This window comes from Bufo bufo, chromosome 2 (genome assembly GCF_905171765.1).
Source record: "Bufo bufo chromosome 2, aBufBuf1.1, whole genome shotgun sequence".
Taxonomy (NCBI): Eukaryota; Metazoa; Chordata; class Amphibia; order Anura; family Bufonidae; genus Bufo; species Bufo bufo.
In genome coordinates, this window is record NC_053390.1 from 729,339,678 (window position 1) to 729,353,078 (window position 13,401).

At 47.8% G+C, this 13,401-nt stretch overlaps 1 protein-coding gene across 10 annotated transcripts in view; it reads left to right on the plus strand.

Moving 5' to 3' along the window:
- The window catches only part of FRYL (FRY like transcription coactivator), a 330,165-nt gene that overhangs the window by 104,052 nt on the left and 212,712 nt on the right, over positions 1-13,401 (plus strand). Inside the window, exon 1 of one of the 10 annotated variants that reach the window (XM_040418889.1) lies at positions 12,342-13,095. The exons of 8 other annotated variants lie outside the window; for them this stretch is intronic. In XM_040418889.1, the coding sequence (XP_040274823.1) occupies positions 13,023-13,095 (73 nt within the window). In that variant the 5' untranslated portion in view covers positions 12,342-13,022. Of the gene's footprint in view, positions 1-12,341; positions 13,096-13,401 lie in introns of those variants that run through there. One more of the 10 variants, XM_040418892.1, reaches the window with a different exon arrangement.

The window sequence follows — 13,401 nt, forward strand, 5'->3', positions numbered from 1 at the left end:
CTCCCAGGGAAAGAGACCTATGTTCGCTTCTCTCTGGAAGTGGCTTCCTATGAGTCGAAGTCCAACTTTGAAACAAGCCGTACTGATTAGGGACAAGCACCCCGAAACAGCTGTCTACAGATGGATATTTGGCTTGGCTATTTCCTCTTTTCATGTTCCAAGGCTTCTTAAAACATCAGACTTTGACTCATAATCTTCCAGAAGGTGACGATAGCGAGATGGTTCTTTTTTCCCTGGGAGATACCTCTTTGCACATGTCGAAAAGTAAGATAACTTGGATGTTAAATAAACAGGCTCGATTTGGTTGAGGATCTACTTGTTTGTCCACGGTATTCTCAGAAGTTTTTATGTACAGTGAGGTATTTTTCGACATCATTGGTGGCGACTTTGGTCAGAAGTCTGTTTATTACATACCCTATGAATAACCCTTGTGAATATGGCTTTCTTGCATTGAAATGTTTTATCAGTGCTATGGTACAGTGTGGCCTGAATTCTCTGGCTCCTGCTACTTGGCACTGGGAGCTGTGTTGAGCACATAGGAACGCATAGCTTGTGCCATTGCCTTAGTAGTGTCTGACTTGGCCAGAACAATTTGTTTTCCCAGAATACCCCAGAGTCTGTCTTGTTTGTGTGTTACCTTGGAACATCTGCAAGCACCCCAATAAACTATCATGACAGCCAAGCTCCTTCTTGGCTAGCAGTCATGTTCAGCAACTGTGCGGCCAGTCTGCCCTTGTTTGAGATGCATTTGATTGTCCTTTGTTTGAAGAGAACATCCGTCTCGTATGAATCCAAAAACCTATGTTTGGCAGTGGCCGCATTCTGAATGTCTCATTCAAGTCACTAATTCTGTAAATATATGAAGTGATTTCTTATGTCTCCTGTGTATTTCTGCATTTAAATGTTTGCCCATGTTACAGAGCCTCAATATGCCTAAAAATCCTTTTTATATACCAGAACTGATTGTCTATGTCTGTGGACAACATTGGGGTAATTTTGATCTGGAGCCTTTGGGTGAAATTTATCATGCCCTGCACTCCAGAATATTGGCTTCAAAACGTCGCAAAATAGGGCATTTGTGACTTTTTGACCAAAAATTTGCAACTTTTTATATTTTTACACCACTCACTCCAGGTCTAGAAAGTGTATTGGAAAGTGGTTTTGGGTAGCTGGGTTAATTTAGTTTCACTCCAGATTTCACTGCGACTTTCCAAAAACTCTAGTAGGGGGCTTGCGTAAAAACTGGGGTAGCCTTTCTAGACAAAAGTGTTAGATTTAAAGGTATGCCAAATTTAACAAACCATTAGCGACGTCTGTGATGCAGACACAATCAAAAATGACTTTAAAAAGTACCCTCCTCAAATATATCATGATCAATTCTTCCCCAGTGCATTTACAGTGCCTGTAGGAGAGGTATACGCGAGGAGGATTTAGTGTTCTGTACCTCAGACAGATACCTCCAATCAGAGGTCGCAATAACGCCTGTACAAGCGCCATAGATGCCTGATTTTACTCCCTGAAAAAAGTTTAAGGCGTTCCAATACGCCTTAGACTTTTCTCCCACATTCATCAGCGCAGTAAGCGCTGTGAACGGCGCGGTCAGCGCAGCGATGCTGCCTGTGCCTGAAATAACCAATAGAAAAGCTCCTTACAGCAAGGAGCTTTGTTATTGGTTTGTATATGCGTGCACCAGAGCTATACAGGTCCTGCAACAGGGGAAGCCGGTGGGAGCTGGAAGGAGGAGGGACCGGCTCCAGGGGTGGCTGTAGTAAGGAGATCGGGGCGCGCTGCCCATGGACCCTGGGAAACATGACAGGGTCGCAGGAGAGAAAAGGAGCCACAGACTCATGTGACTGGTCCCTGATCTGAGAGAAAAGCTGCCCCCAGGCATGTGTTCCCCCGGCCACCGGGTGGAGTGGGTTGGGGGGGGTGGGGGAGTTGTTGTTCTGTCCACCTTGCTATCACCCTATAACTAGCACCCCCCTCCGGCTGCAGGATAATGAGGAGCATAGTCTCTAGGTGTGCAGAATAGTTATGAGGACATGACCTATAGAAATACAGAAAGTGGAGACACAAAATCTAATAGGACCCCCCCCCCCCCCACTAGTGACCCTGCTCCCCCCTCCTCCTGTCACCCCACTAGTGACCCGGCTCCCCCCTCCTCCTGTCACCCCACTAGTGACCCTGCTCCCCCCTCCTCCTGTCACCCCACTAGTGATCCTGCTCACCCTTCCTATCACCCCGCTAGTGACCCTGCTCCCCCTGTCACCCCACTAGTGACCCTGCTCCCCCCTCCTCCTGTCACCCCACTAGTGATCCTGCTCCCCCCTCCTCCTGTCACCCCACTAGTGATCCTGCTCCCCCCTCCTCCTGTCTCCCCACTAGTGATCCTGCTCCCCCCTCCTCCTGTCACCCAACTAGTGACCCTGCTCCCCCCCTCCTCCTGTCACCCCACTAGTGATCCTGCTCCACCCTCCTCCTGTCTCCCCACTAGTGACCCTGCTCCCCCCTCCTCCTGTCACCCCACTAGTGACCCTGCTCCCCCTCCTCCTGTCTCCCCACTAGTGATCCTGCTCCCCCCTCCTCCTGTCACCCCACTAGTGATCCTGCTCCCCCTCCTCCTGTCACCCCACTAGTGATCCTGCTCCCCCCCTCCTCCTGTCACCCCACTAGTGACCCTGCTCCCCCTCCTCCTGTCACCCCACTAGTGACCCTGCTCCCCCCTCCTCCTGTCACTCCACTAGTGACCCTGCTCCCCCCCTCCTCCTGTCACCCCACTAGTGACCCTGCTCCCCCTCCTCCTGTCACCCCACTAGTGACCCTGCTCCCCCCCTCCTCCTGTCACCCCACTAGTGACCCTGCTCCCCCCCTCCTCCTGTCACCCCACTAGTGACCCTGCTCCCCCCCTCCTCCTGTCACCCCACTAGTGACCCTGCTCCCCCCCTCCTCCTGTCACCCCACTAGTGACCCTGCTCCCCCCCTCCTCCTGTCACCCCACTAGTGACCCTGCTCCCCCCCTCCTCCTGTCACCCCACTAGTGACCCTGCTCCCCCCTCCTCCTGTCACCCCACTAGTGACCCTGCTCCCCCCTCCTCCTGTCACCCCACTAGTGACCCTGCTCCCCCCCTCCTCCTGTCACCCCACTAGTGACCCTGCTCCCCCCCTCCTCCTGTCACCCCACAGGGAAGAAGCTGAACAGATTCCACCGACTATGATGGGATCCGTTCAGTTTCTGTTCGGGATCCTGTCTTTTTACCGGACACAAAAGTGCTGCATATAAGGCTTTTTTGTCTGGTCTTTCGACAGAATCTGCAACAGAGGCTCCAAACGCAGATGTGAGCGAGTGTAGGCCTACGTATTATGTATTTGAATTACCGCAACTTTCGTACTCCTCCTCGGGTAAAAATACTCCTCAAAAATGGTCAGAGAAGTATATTTACTCTTCTGCAAAAAAAATTGAATGCGACCTCTGCCTCCAATGCTTGCCACTGTATAGAAAATTGTGGCATATATTGCCCATGGGCATCCATGTTAAACGGCATCTGTCAGCAGATTTTTACCTATGACACTGGCTGACCTGTTACATGAGCACTCGGCAGCTGAAGGCATCTGTGTTGGTCCCATGTTCATATGTGCCCGCAGTGCTGAGAAATATAAAGTCTTAATAGATGCAATTGAGCCTGTAGGAGCAACAGGGGTGTTGCTGTTACACCTAGAGGCTCTGCTTTCTCTGGAACTGCTGCGCCCTCTGCACTTTGATTGACAGGACCAGGCAGTGTAAATATGATCATGCCTGGGCCTGACTCCTAAAGTCAAAGTGCAGAGGGTGAAGCAGATAGATCTGAGCCTCTAGGTGTAATGACAACGCCCCCGTTGCTCCTAGAGGCTCATTTGCATAAATTAAAACATCATGTTTCTCAGCACTGCGGGCACATATGAACATGGGACCAACACAGATGCCTTCAGCCAAGTGCACATGTAACAGGTCAGCCAGTGTCATAGGTACAGATCTGCCGATGGATGCTGTTCAAAAAAAAAAAAAAAGCTAACTTTTTACTGGATTTCTCCGTATGGAATAGCATAGAAAAATTAAAAGCAAAAAAAAAGGTATATTAGCCCGACAAAGGCCACATGGACAGTCTTTTGGCATTTGTTGGATGAATGGGGGCCTATGGGTACATTTAAAATATACGCCAGAAGTTCTCCTGGCACATATACCACACATACATGGCAAAACCCGTGATGCCCGCGTGAACAGAGCCTGTTCAGTACATAAAGAATAACCTTTATTTTCTGAATCGGAATACCTCTTTAATATGACATGTCACAGCATTCGCCATCTTATTTATGTGTGTATGAAAGCCAGGTCTTTAAAAAGATCCCAATATTGTCTGAGCACCCACGCTTTTAAATATATCCCCTCCAATCTTTAAATAGTGTTTTCTGGCTGCTGTTATTCTTTCATACACATGACAATGTTAGGAATTTTGTTCTTGGCAGACTGGTCCAGGCATGAAATCTTGCTTCGTACCACGTGGTTTTCTCTCCGGCTACCCTGTGTTACAGACCTGGTTGGCAGATGATGTGAAATGTCAGCTGTGGGATTGCGGTGGTGCTTACTGCACTTCACTGTCTAGATTACACCAGTGTCAGATGTCAGATTTGCCTGATGGCCAACTAGTTTAGTCTCCAGGGCTTTTACAGGAAATGGCCTATATTCATAATAAGGTGCTCAAGGACTTAGATATTGATGGCCGATGCTCAAGATAGGGCATCAATATGAGATCGGTGGGAGTCTAACACCCAGCACCCCCGCCCAGCAGGTGCCGGAAACTATACAGTGGATAGAGCTGGAAGCCCAAGGCTCCATTCACTGTGTGGTTGGCGTGCCAGGGTACTGGCGCCCATTCAAGTGAACTGGAAAGTACACAGTGGATGGGACCCGGAGCTTCTGGATCTGACACCTGTTTCATTTCCGGGATCTGTCTGAAACAGCAGATGAGTGGTGGTGTTGGACACACATCAGTCAGATATTTGTGACCAATCTTGAGGGCAGGTCATCAATATCTGAGTCTCGGAAAACTTAATCAGTCGGGGACTTAAAGGAAGTCTTTCACCGGGAAATAAACCGTTAAATCAGACACACTGCATTGTAGGGCTAGCTCAGCTGAATGTTTACTGCTCATTTGATATGGATTAAAAGTTAAGTGCACAGAAGGCGGGCCCAAACCACTCTGTGCACCCTTGCTCCTCCTGCTTCATCTGCCAGCCCATCCCTCTTTCTTTTGGCACAGCCAGGTTCTTAAATCTGGCCCTGTAAGTCAAGGAGGAGGGAGAGGGGAGCTTATCCAATATGATATTCATGTATGCCTCATCTAAAAATCTCATGGTTAGAAAATATTAAATCCAGACCATAATATCATAACGCCCAGGTCGCTAACAGACCTTTATCAAGTCACATCTGGAGCGTAGTGTAGGTGAGATATGGTGGCGGACCAGGATACACGCCTTTATGCCATCTAACCAGTGCCCAAAAAAAAAACAAGTTAATGCTCGACACACCCAAATGCTTCAGGGTGGCACAAGATAATAAATTGAGCCAACCAAGGGGAACCACATGCCACATCAACATCACCAAAGATAGTACATAGATGCCTTGTTTTCTTTGGGAGGCTAGTGTGTTTTTCTTTGGGACTGATGACAGATGCTCTTTAAAGAGGGCAGCAGTAAAAAGGTCAACCAGCCCAACTATTTGCTGAACTTGACCTTGATGGATATCTCCAGTCATCAACCACAACAATAAAGACTTGTCTTTCTAGTGGTTTTAATATGTGTTATCTACAGATGAGAATGGATTTGTACTTGCTGTTGTGTTCTGTTTCCCATCCTTCACCTCAGTGGGCAGGTCCGGTGTAACAGAGCTCCACCTATGGTGTCAAAGATGTAAAGGGTATTCGGACCCATAAGTTACCTGTGAGTGAACTACTTTTTCTCAACGAACACTCTACTTGCTGCGCAGTTACATATAAGGTTTCTTTGGGATGGGGGGGGTCACTATTCTGTGAGACCACGCGGCACAGCTGGCCACCAGTGCTATGAAATTGTGTGGCCATTGCTCATTGCGGATAGATGGAGCTTGGCCACATGTGTTCAGCCCCACTTTGTTGGCACCCTTAATGATCACAAGTTCCCCTAATGTCCAATTTTAAGAACTATATCTGTAAAGAATAAATCAAGGCAATTGGACTTGCTGTAGATTTCTTGAAAACGTTTCACTCGTTCTTCCAACGAGCTTTCTCAATTCTTAGTGACTCTACAAGAATTCTCTGGGAATAAATATGTAACTGAATCAACATCTGGTAATTATACCCAGCATGGGGTCAAAGGTGTTGATTCCATAATCCTAATTGGAGTCAGTAGGTGATAATGACCTCCCAGAAGAAGGTGTCAAGACAGCATTGTATGTGGCAGACAATAGATGTCTAACCCCCCTGCCTCTATTCAAGCTTGGCTTCTCCATTTTTACGTAGATGGCCTCCTTCACACCTCGATGGCCATCTACGTAAAAATGGAGAAGCCAAGCTTGAATAGAGGCGGGGGGTTAGACATCTATTGTCTGCCACCTACAATGCTGTCTTGACACCTTTTTCTGGGAGGTCATTATCACCTACTGACTCCAATTAGGATAATGGCATCAACACCTTTGACCCCATGCTGGGTATAATGACCTCTGACCCCATGCTGGGTATAATTACCAGATGTTGATTCAGTTACATATTTATTCCCAGAGAATTCTTGTACAGTCACTCAGAATTGAGAAAGCTCGTTGGAAGAACAAGTGAAACGTTTTCAAGAAATCTACAGTAAGTCCAGTTGCCTTGGTTTATTCTTTACAGATATACCATCACCTATTAATGAGAACCTTCACAGACAATTTTAAGAACCTCCCTTAATGGCCTATTAGACCCCACAATCATCGGCAAATTATCAGGAACGCTCCTTTTTTATAATTTGGCTTGTATAAGCCAGCAGCCAATGAACAAGCAACCGCATATTCATCCGCTGATGGGCGTCTTTCATCATTCCTGTGTAATCAGGGATGTGCTGCCGATCATCTAGAGAAGAGAATGAGGGAGGAACGACTGTGGTAGCGAGCGTTCCTCCCGCATGCTGTATGAATCGGCCTGTGTAATCAGGTCGGTGCAAAAGGATGTGTTCTCCTCCATCAGCGCTCCCACTGACGCTACAATGGGCACTATAATAGCACCTTTAAACATCAGTACATGAAGATGAGCTCAACATCTCCATAACTACCATCTTTAGTTACCCTATCAATTTATTTTACACACTTTTTTAGAGTGGCGTAAAATATCCTGGACATCCACTACTTTAATTTACCTATTATCAAATCATAATCTGTAGTGGAAGGGCATTTACCCGCATGATCATGTGGCACCGATAGCTTTTCTGGGAAATAAAATTGCCAATTCTCTTCAGACTTAAGTTTGAGGTAGGAACTGGTGTGCAAAGAATGCTTCCTAGGATAACGAGCGTTACGTGCCTGTGCTGTGGAAGTGCATTAAATACCGTTCTTTACTCCTTTGTACATTGTGCGATGAAACATATGAGAAGCTTGTATGAGATTGCACAGAATAGATGTAGCATTCAAGGCCACTGGAGGAGTAGTTGAATATTCTTCTCATGTAGTGCACTTTCCTGTCACGTCCTTCTATCCTGTATACATAAATGAGTGTTTCTGACAGCAATTCCGATGTTTTAAAAAGATTTTCGATGTCCATTAGGGTCTTCTTGATTCCCCATGGATGATGAGAACATCACTTCTCTGCTTCTGTTGGAGCCTCCCTTTGTTCTCGGGCTATAGTAGGACCCAAGGGATTTTCAGATCAGATTTTACAACAGGCTTGATGTTGATCTGTCTTTTTATGCAATGTGTGTAAAATGTGTTTCCACAATTAAAGACTCGCACAGCCCAAAAATATAACTGCTTCCTGTGTAAATTACATTAGCCGTTTGTGATACCAAGTCAAAATCTAAATGTTCTTCACGTGGTGAGTAGACATGGGCCTCAGCATCTCATAAGGTTTCAGGTTTTACTAGCACTATCATTATTTTTCACATTTGCCCTTTTGGAGTTGATTTGATGTCTGTCAAGTTTTTTTTTTTTTTTTTTAACCACCCCACCCATTTCGTAAATGAATTATCATTCCAGCAGTTCTTTACGTCATTGTCCCTGCCTTTTTGAAGAGCATTAAAAAACGCTTAAAGGGTTTATTCCATGATTAATGTTAGAAAAATCATGTAGTACATGACGACCTCCCTTTAACAAAGCTCTGGTCCTTGTACATGATGACCTCCCTTTAACAAAGCTCTGGTCCTCGAACATGACGACCTCCCTTTAACAAAGCTCTGGTCCCTGCGTGGATCCAGAGATCTACCCTCTTATTGCTATCATTGCCCTGCTAGACTTATTTCAGATTCGTAGCACAGGGGGCATGTCCATTCTCAGCAGGCGTGCCCTGTCTGCTGCAGCTGGGGGCAACTGAAGGATGGAGCTGAACATGTGCGTCCACCTCAGTGAGGAGGACAGAGAAATTAGAAAAATATAAAATAGTAGTAGGAGGAGCAGCAGCAGCAGGAGGAGGAAGAGTAGTAGGAGGAGCACCAAGAGGTATAGTAGTAGGAGCAGCAGGAGTAGTAGTAGTAGGAGGAGCAGCAGCAAGAGTAGTAGTAGGAGGAGGAGCAGCAGCAGGAGGAGTAGTAGTAGGAGGAGCAGCAGGAGGAGTAGTAGTAGTAGGAGGAGCAGCAGGAGGCCTGGTAGTAGTAGGAGGAGCAGCAGCAGGAGGACTAGTAGTAGGAGGAGCAGGAGGCCTGGTAGTAGTAGGAGGAGGAGCAGGAGTAGTAGTAGGAGGAGCAGCAGGAGTAGTAGTAGTAGTAGGAGCAGCAGGAGTAGTAGGAGCAGCAGGAGGAGTAGTAGTAGTAGGAGCAGCAGGAGGAGTAGTAGTAGTAGTAGGAGCAGCAAGAAGCGTAGTAGGAGGAGGAGCAGTAGTCGTTGTTGGTCTGGGGTTTCCCCATTTTTATTATTTATGGGATATTTCCATATAAGTTTTTTTATATATATATATATATATATATATATATATATATATATATATATATATATATATTTTTTTAATATATTTCTGGGTGCATGTCTCAGCTGTTTTCCTATTTTATGCCCTAAAATATAGCATCAGAGGGGGGTCTTGTAGTTAAGTAACTTCCAGTTGCTACAGAAAATATGTGGCTGTAGCTTCTCTGAATGGCTGCACTTTACAGTAATTAAGTTGGAAAGTGTATGGTTTCTTTCTGCCCTTGAACATGGTGTCTGGTCTGAGCTGCAGGAGAACAAGGATCCTTGTGGTACAGGACAGTTGGCTGGCAGCAGCTGCTAATGAAGCGGCAGCCTCGTGGCGTTCAGCTTGAGCTCCTGAAATCACTGTGATATAGGTCTGAGCAGTCAGCCAGTTGCTGCTGTAATGATTAGGAAAGTGTGATTTATGCTGCGGCCCGTTAAACGTGCCTGGGAAGTATAGGATTGTCCTGTAATACAATGTACCGTCCACAGCTTTCTTCCAGTTTTAAGGATCCTATCACCTATATATTAAGACGCCGCCATATATTATAGATTTCACACACTCTTCTTCTGCCGACAATTTGGACAAAATGATCACTCGGTCTCGTGATCTATGGCCTGGCCTGAGCTTCCATCGATGCAGTGCAGATCTGTTTGGCATGAATCGCCTTTCAAAACAGCACCTGACTACGACTAAAAAAACAAATCCAACATCCCAGATCAACTTTTTGACATTTTTCTGCCACACTTGTTCTTGTTGAGTACAGGCAGGGATGAAGGTCTAAACCGGCCTTTTTGGCCATCTACAATCTCAAGAGTATGACGACCTATAGTGTAATGGTACATTGATGGACTGGTCTGTATGGTTATTCGGGGCCTTGCTTGCTGGCGACTTAAAGGGATTGTCCGGTTTACCTAAATTGATGACCTATGCGGAACCCCCGCTGATGATCAGGTGTTTGAAGGGACCGTGGTGCTCGTGCGAGTCTGCGTTCTCTTCACCGTTTACCTGCACGCCATTGCCGCTTCCTCTACCATTCACTTGAATGGAACAAACAAATAAGATAAAACTTTAAAACTCCAGTACGTTGCCTCAAATATTTGCCGCTGCGGGTCCCAAAGGTGAAGTGTGCACGGTTCAGTCAATGCGTTTTGTAGGACCGCGCGTTCCCTATCCGATCAGGAGAAAACCATCCACTTCAATGTATATAGGCTAAACATCAGGTCCCACACGTATCCTTTTCCACCGGATATTCCTGGAGATATCGCACTGGGACGAGCGCAGTGATAGCGCAGGCACATCAGGTTAATCCAAACACCTCTGTGTTTTTTTTTTTGTGGCGCGCTCGATATGCCCCGGGGCGAGATGCGGTTTACCGTACTGTATAAGAGAACTGCAGCGCCCCTTCCGTGTGTACCTACATACTCCCTGGCCGCTATGTATGTAATATCTGTTCATGGAGACAAGCCCATGTTATAGAAGTGGATATTTTCTCTTTATACGATGTGTTTCCAGGGGCTGCAGAGAGGGACTGTTATCACACGGCTCCATTTGCTGACTTTGGCAGGGATGTCATTTTCCCTAGTCAGGGGTGGTGACATAACCGGTGAATTGCTTCCTGTCACATGGGCACAGGGCCGCTGTCTATTGTCGGGTTCCAGGCATTGTCACTATGCCAGATTGAAGGACTGCACCTAGCCTATGCCTCTGACTGCAATGTGTCCCGGAGAATGTCCGTCCAGAGGGGGCTCGCAGTTGTGGTCAGGGGCGTGACGGGTCACTGGGGCGTCTTCTGCAGCTGTTACTTCCGTTTCTGCCATTGGGATAGTTCCTAGGCTCTGTTCACACCAGAGCCATGACTGCTGTGGTGCATCCTTGTTTGAACAGGTCCCGATGGATCCCAATGACTTGTAATGGGGTCCGTCGGGGATTCTGGGATTTTTGAAGACCACAGTACAGTATCACTGCTGACTGTCCTATTCTTGTCTTGAGACATAGTGGAACCTCTGATAGAAAGTAGAAACTGTAGTGTGAACACAGCCATATATCCGTCACATTACATGCAGTTTTTTCCCCCTGAATTTGTGGTCTACTACACTTTACTGTATTTTGCTATATATACTTTGAATCTACTTTCTAGAAGTTATGATGCCATAGACAGACGTGTACTATTACCCCGCCAATAAAGACGGTTAGATGGCGGACATAGAACAGGATCTCTGGAACACAGCAGTCTGGTAGCAAGTATTACATCTCTTGTACCCCTTACATACTGTCAGCGTTTACTCAGTGGTGACCGTTCAGACAGGAGGTAGAAGTAGAATGTTACTCCGGTTTCTACCCACGATGAGACTCCTTACCTATTTTCTTCAGCTCGGCTCCATTAGGACAGAGCTGTGACTACACTTTAGTAACGGTGTCTACAGGGAGTCCAAGGTAGTCTGAGACACGCCTCCTGTCTCCTCATTGGTCCTTGCTGCCGCTCTGCCTCTTCTGATAGGCTTGTGTTATAGACAACAGCCAATCGCAGAGCTGATTTCCCATACTGTATTACTAAATCACCAGTGTTCTGAATGGGGAGAAAGCTGCAGCCAGGCACCTCTGGCGGCAACTTAAAGGGGTTGTCCAACGCGTACACCTCCACCCTTGCGGAGCTGTGAAGGGAAGTGTACCTACCTGCTCCCTGCTACTAGGTCCTAGCTTTGTAGGTCATATAGCACTTCCAGTCCCTGCATGGACTGGGCCATGTGCACCGCTGCGGTCAGCAGCGATGTGTCCCCAAGTGGCATGTCACTGGCTGGGCCACGTACTGCTTGGGGACATGTCACCGCTGAGGCCAGTCATTGGCTGCAGTGGTTGACGTGACTCTGCCCATGCAGGGACTGGAAGTGCTATGTAGACCTGTCCAGTGGGGTGAAGGTATCATTTAAGAAAACCCTTTAAGGATCGGGCATGTTGAAATCCATTGGTCTGATCCTGCCTTGTCCACTATTAGGGAGACACAGACACATTGGAGGGTTAGGGCACACTGGCTAATGTGTGTGGCCGGCTTGTGGGGGATAAAGAGTTAAATGCAATCTATTGCCCCCCATTATTAGTCCAGAGCAACGTCTGCTCCAGGGATCATCAGGGGACAGTCACCTACATGTAAGATGGTAGGTACCACCCTCACATTCTGCTGTGCAGATCCTGTGGCACTACAAGTACCCGCATACCCTCTCTGGGCTCTGCAGGCTGTTGGTAAGTACATTTGTGTACACACACGTCCTGCCGGTAGGTGGCTGTGCAGATCTTGTGGCACTACAAGTACCCGCATACCCTCTCTGGGCTCTGCAGGCTGTTGGTAAGTACATTTGTGTACACACACGTCCTGCCGGTAGGTGGCTGTGCAGATCTTGTGGCACTACAAGTACCCGCATACCCTCTCTGGGCTCTGCAGGCTGTTGGTAAGTACATTTGTGCCGGTAAGTGGCTGCCGTCAGAGCTCTCCCCCAGCAGCGGCGTCCTCCATGACATCACCTCGCAGTCCATTAGCCGGCAGCAGTGAGTGACACGGGCCTGTGCTGGGAGAACGGCCGCCTATGACACCCGCTCACACTTTCCCTCTGCGTCACCCATGCGGCTTTCCGGAGACAACGCAGCGTCTGTTTACTGACGAGTTGTGGAGAAGAGGTGACCATGTCCTTGAGATCATCCCGGCAGACAACTTGAGGCTTTCTGCTCGGTCCTGCAGCCTCCCCCCATCCTGCACTGAGCAGCAGTTCCCGTGTCCGTGCGTCACTGAGGCACTGCATGGTGATGAAGCGGCGGCGCTGGAGGCCGGCACTCTGACAGACGGCAGGAGAGCGCGCACTACTACTACCCCCAGCAGCCGCCACCGGAGGCAGGATGTTGAGCCTACAGGACTCGGTGTTCTTCGAGATCAGCATCAAGTCACTGCTGAAGTCCTGGAGCAGCAGCTGTGAGTACACGGGCGCGTTATCTGTGCGGTTTTATGTGCAGAAGGCAGGCGCTGGTTCTTCATGTATGTAGCCTGGTGTAATCCCTGCTCCAGCAATCATCTGACCGGAGCGTGCCAGGCACCGCATGTTCTCTGCAGGGGGCGAGGGCTGGAGGGCCTGTCCTCCCTGCAGAAGGACACCGACCTACCTACCTGGCCGTCTGTCTATAGTGTTTATCTATTACCTACCTACCTATCCATAGTGTTTATCTATTATCTACCTACCTCTCCCTCTGTCTATAGTGTTTATCTATTATCTACCTACCT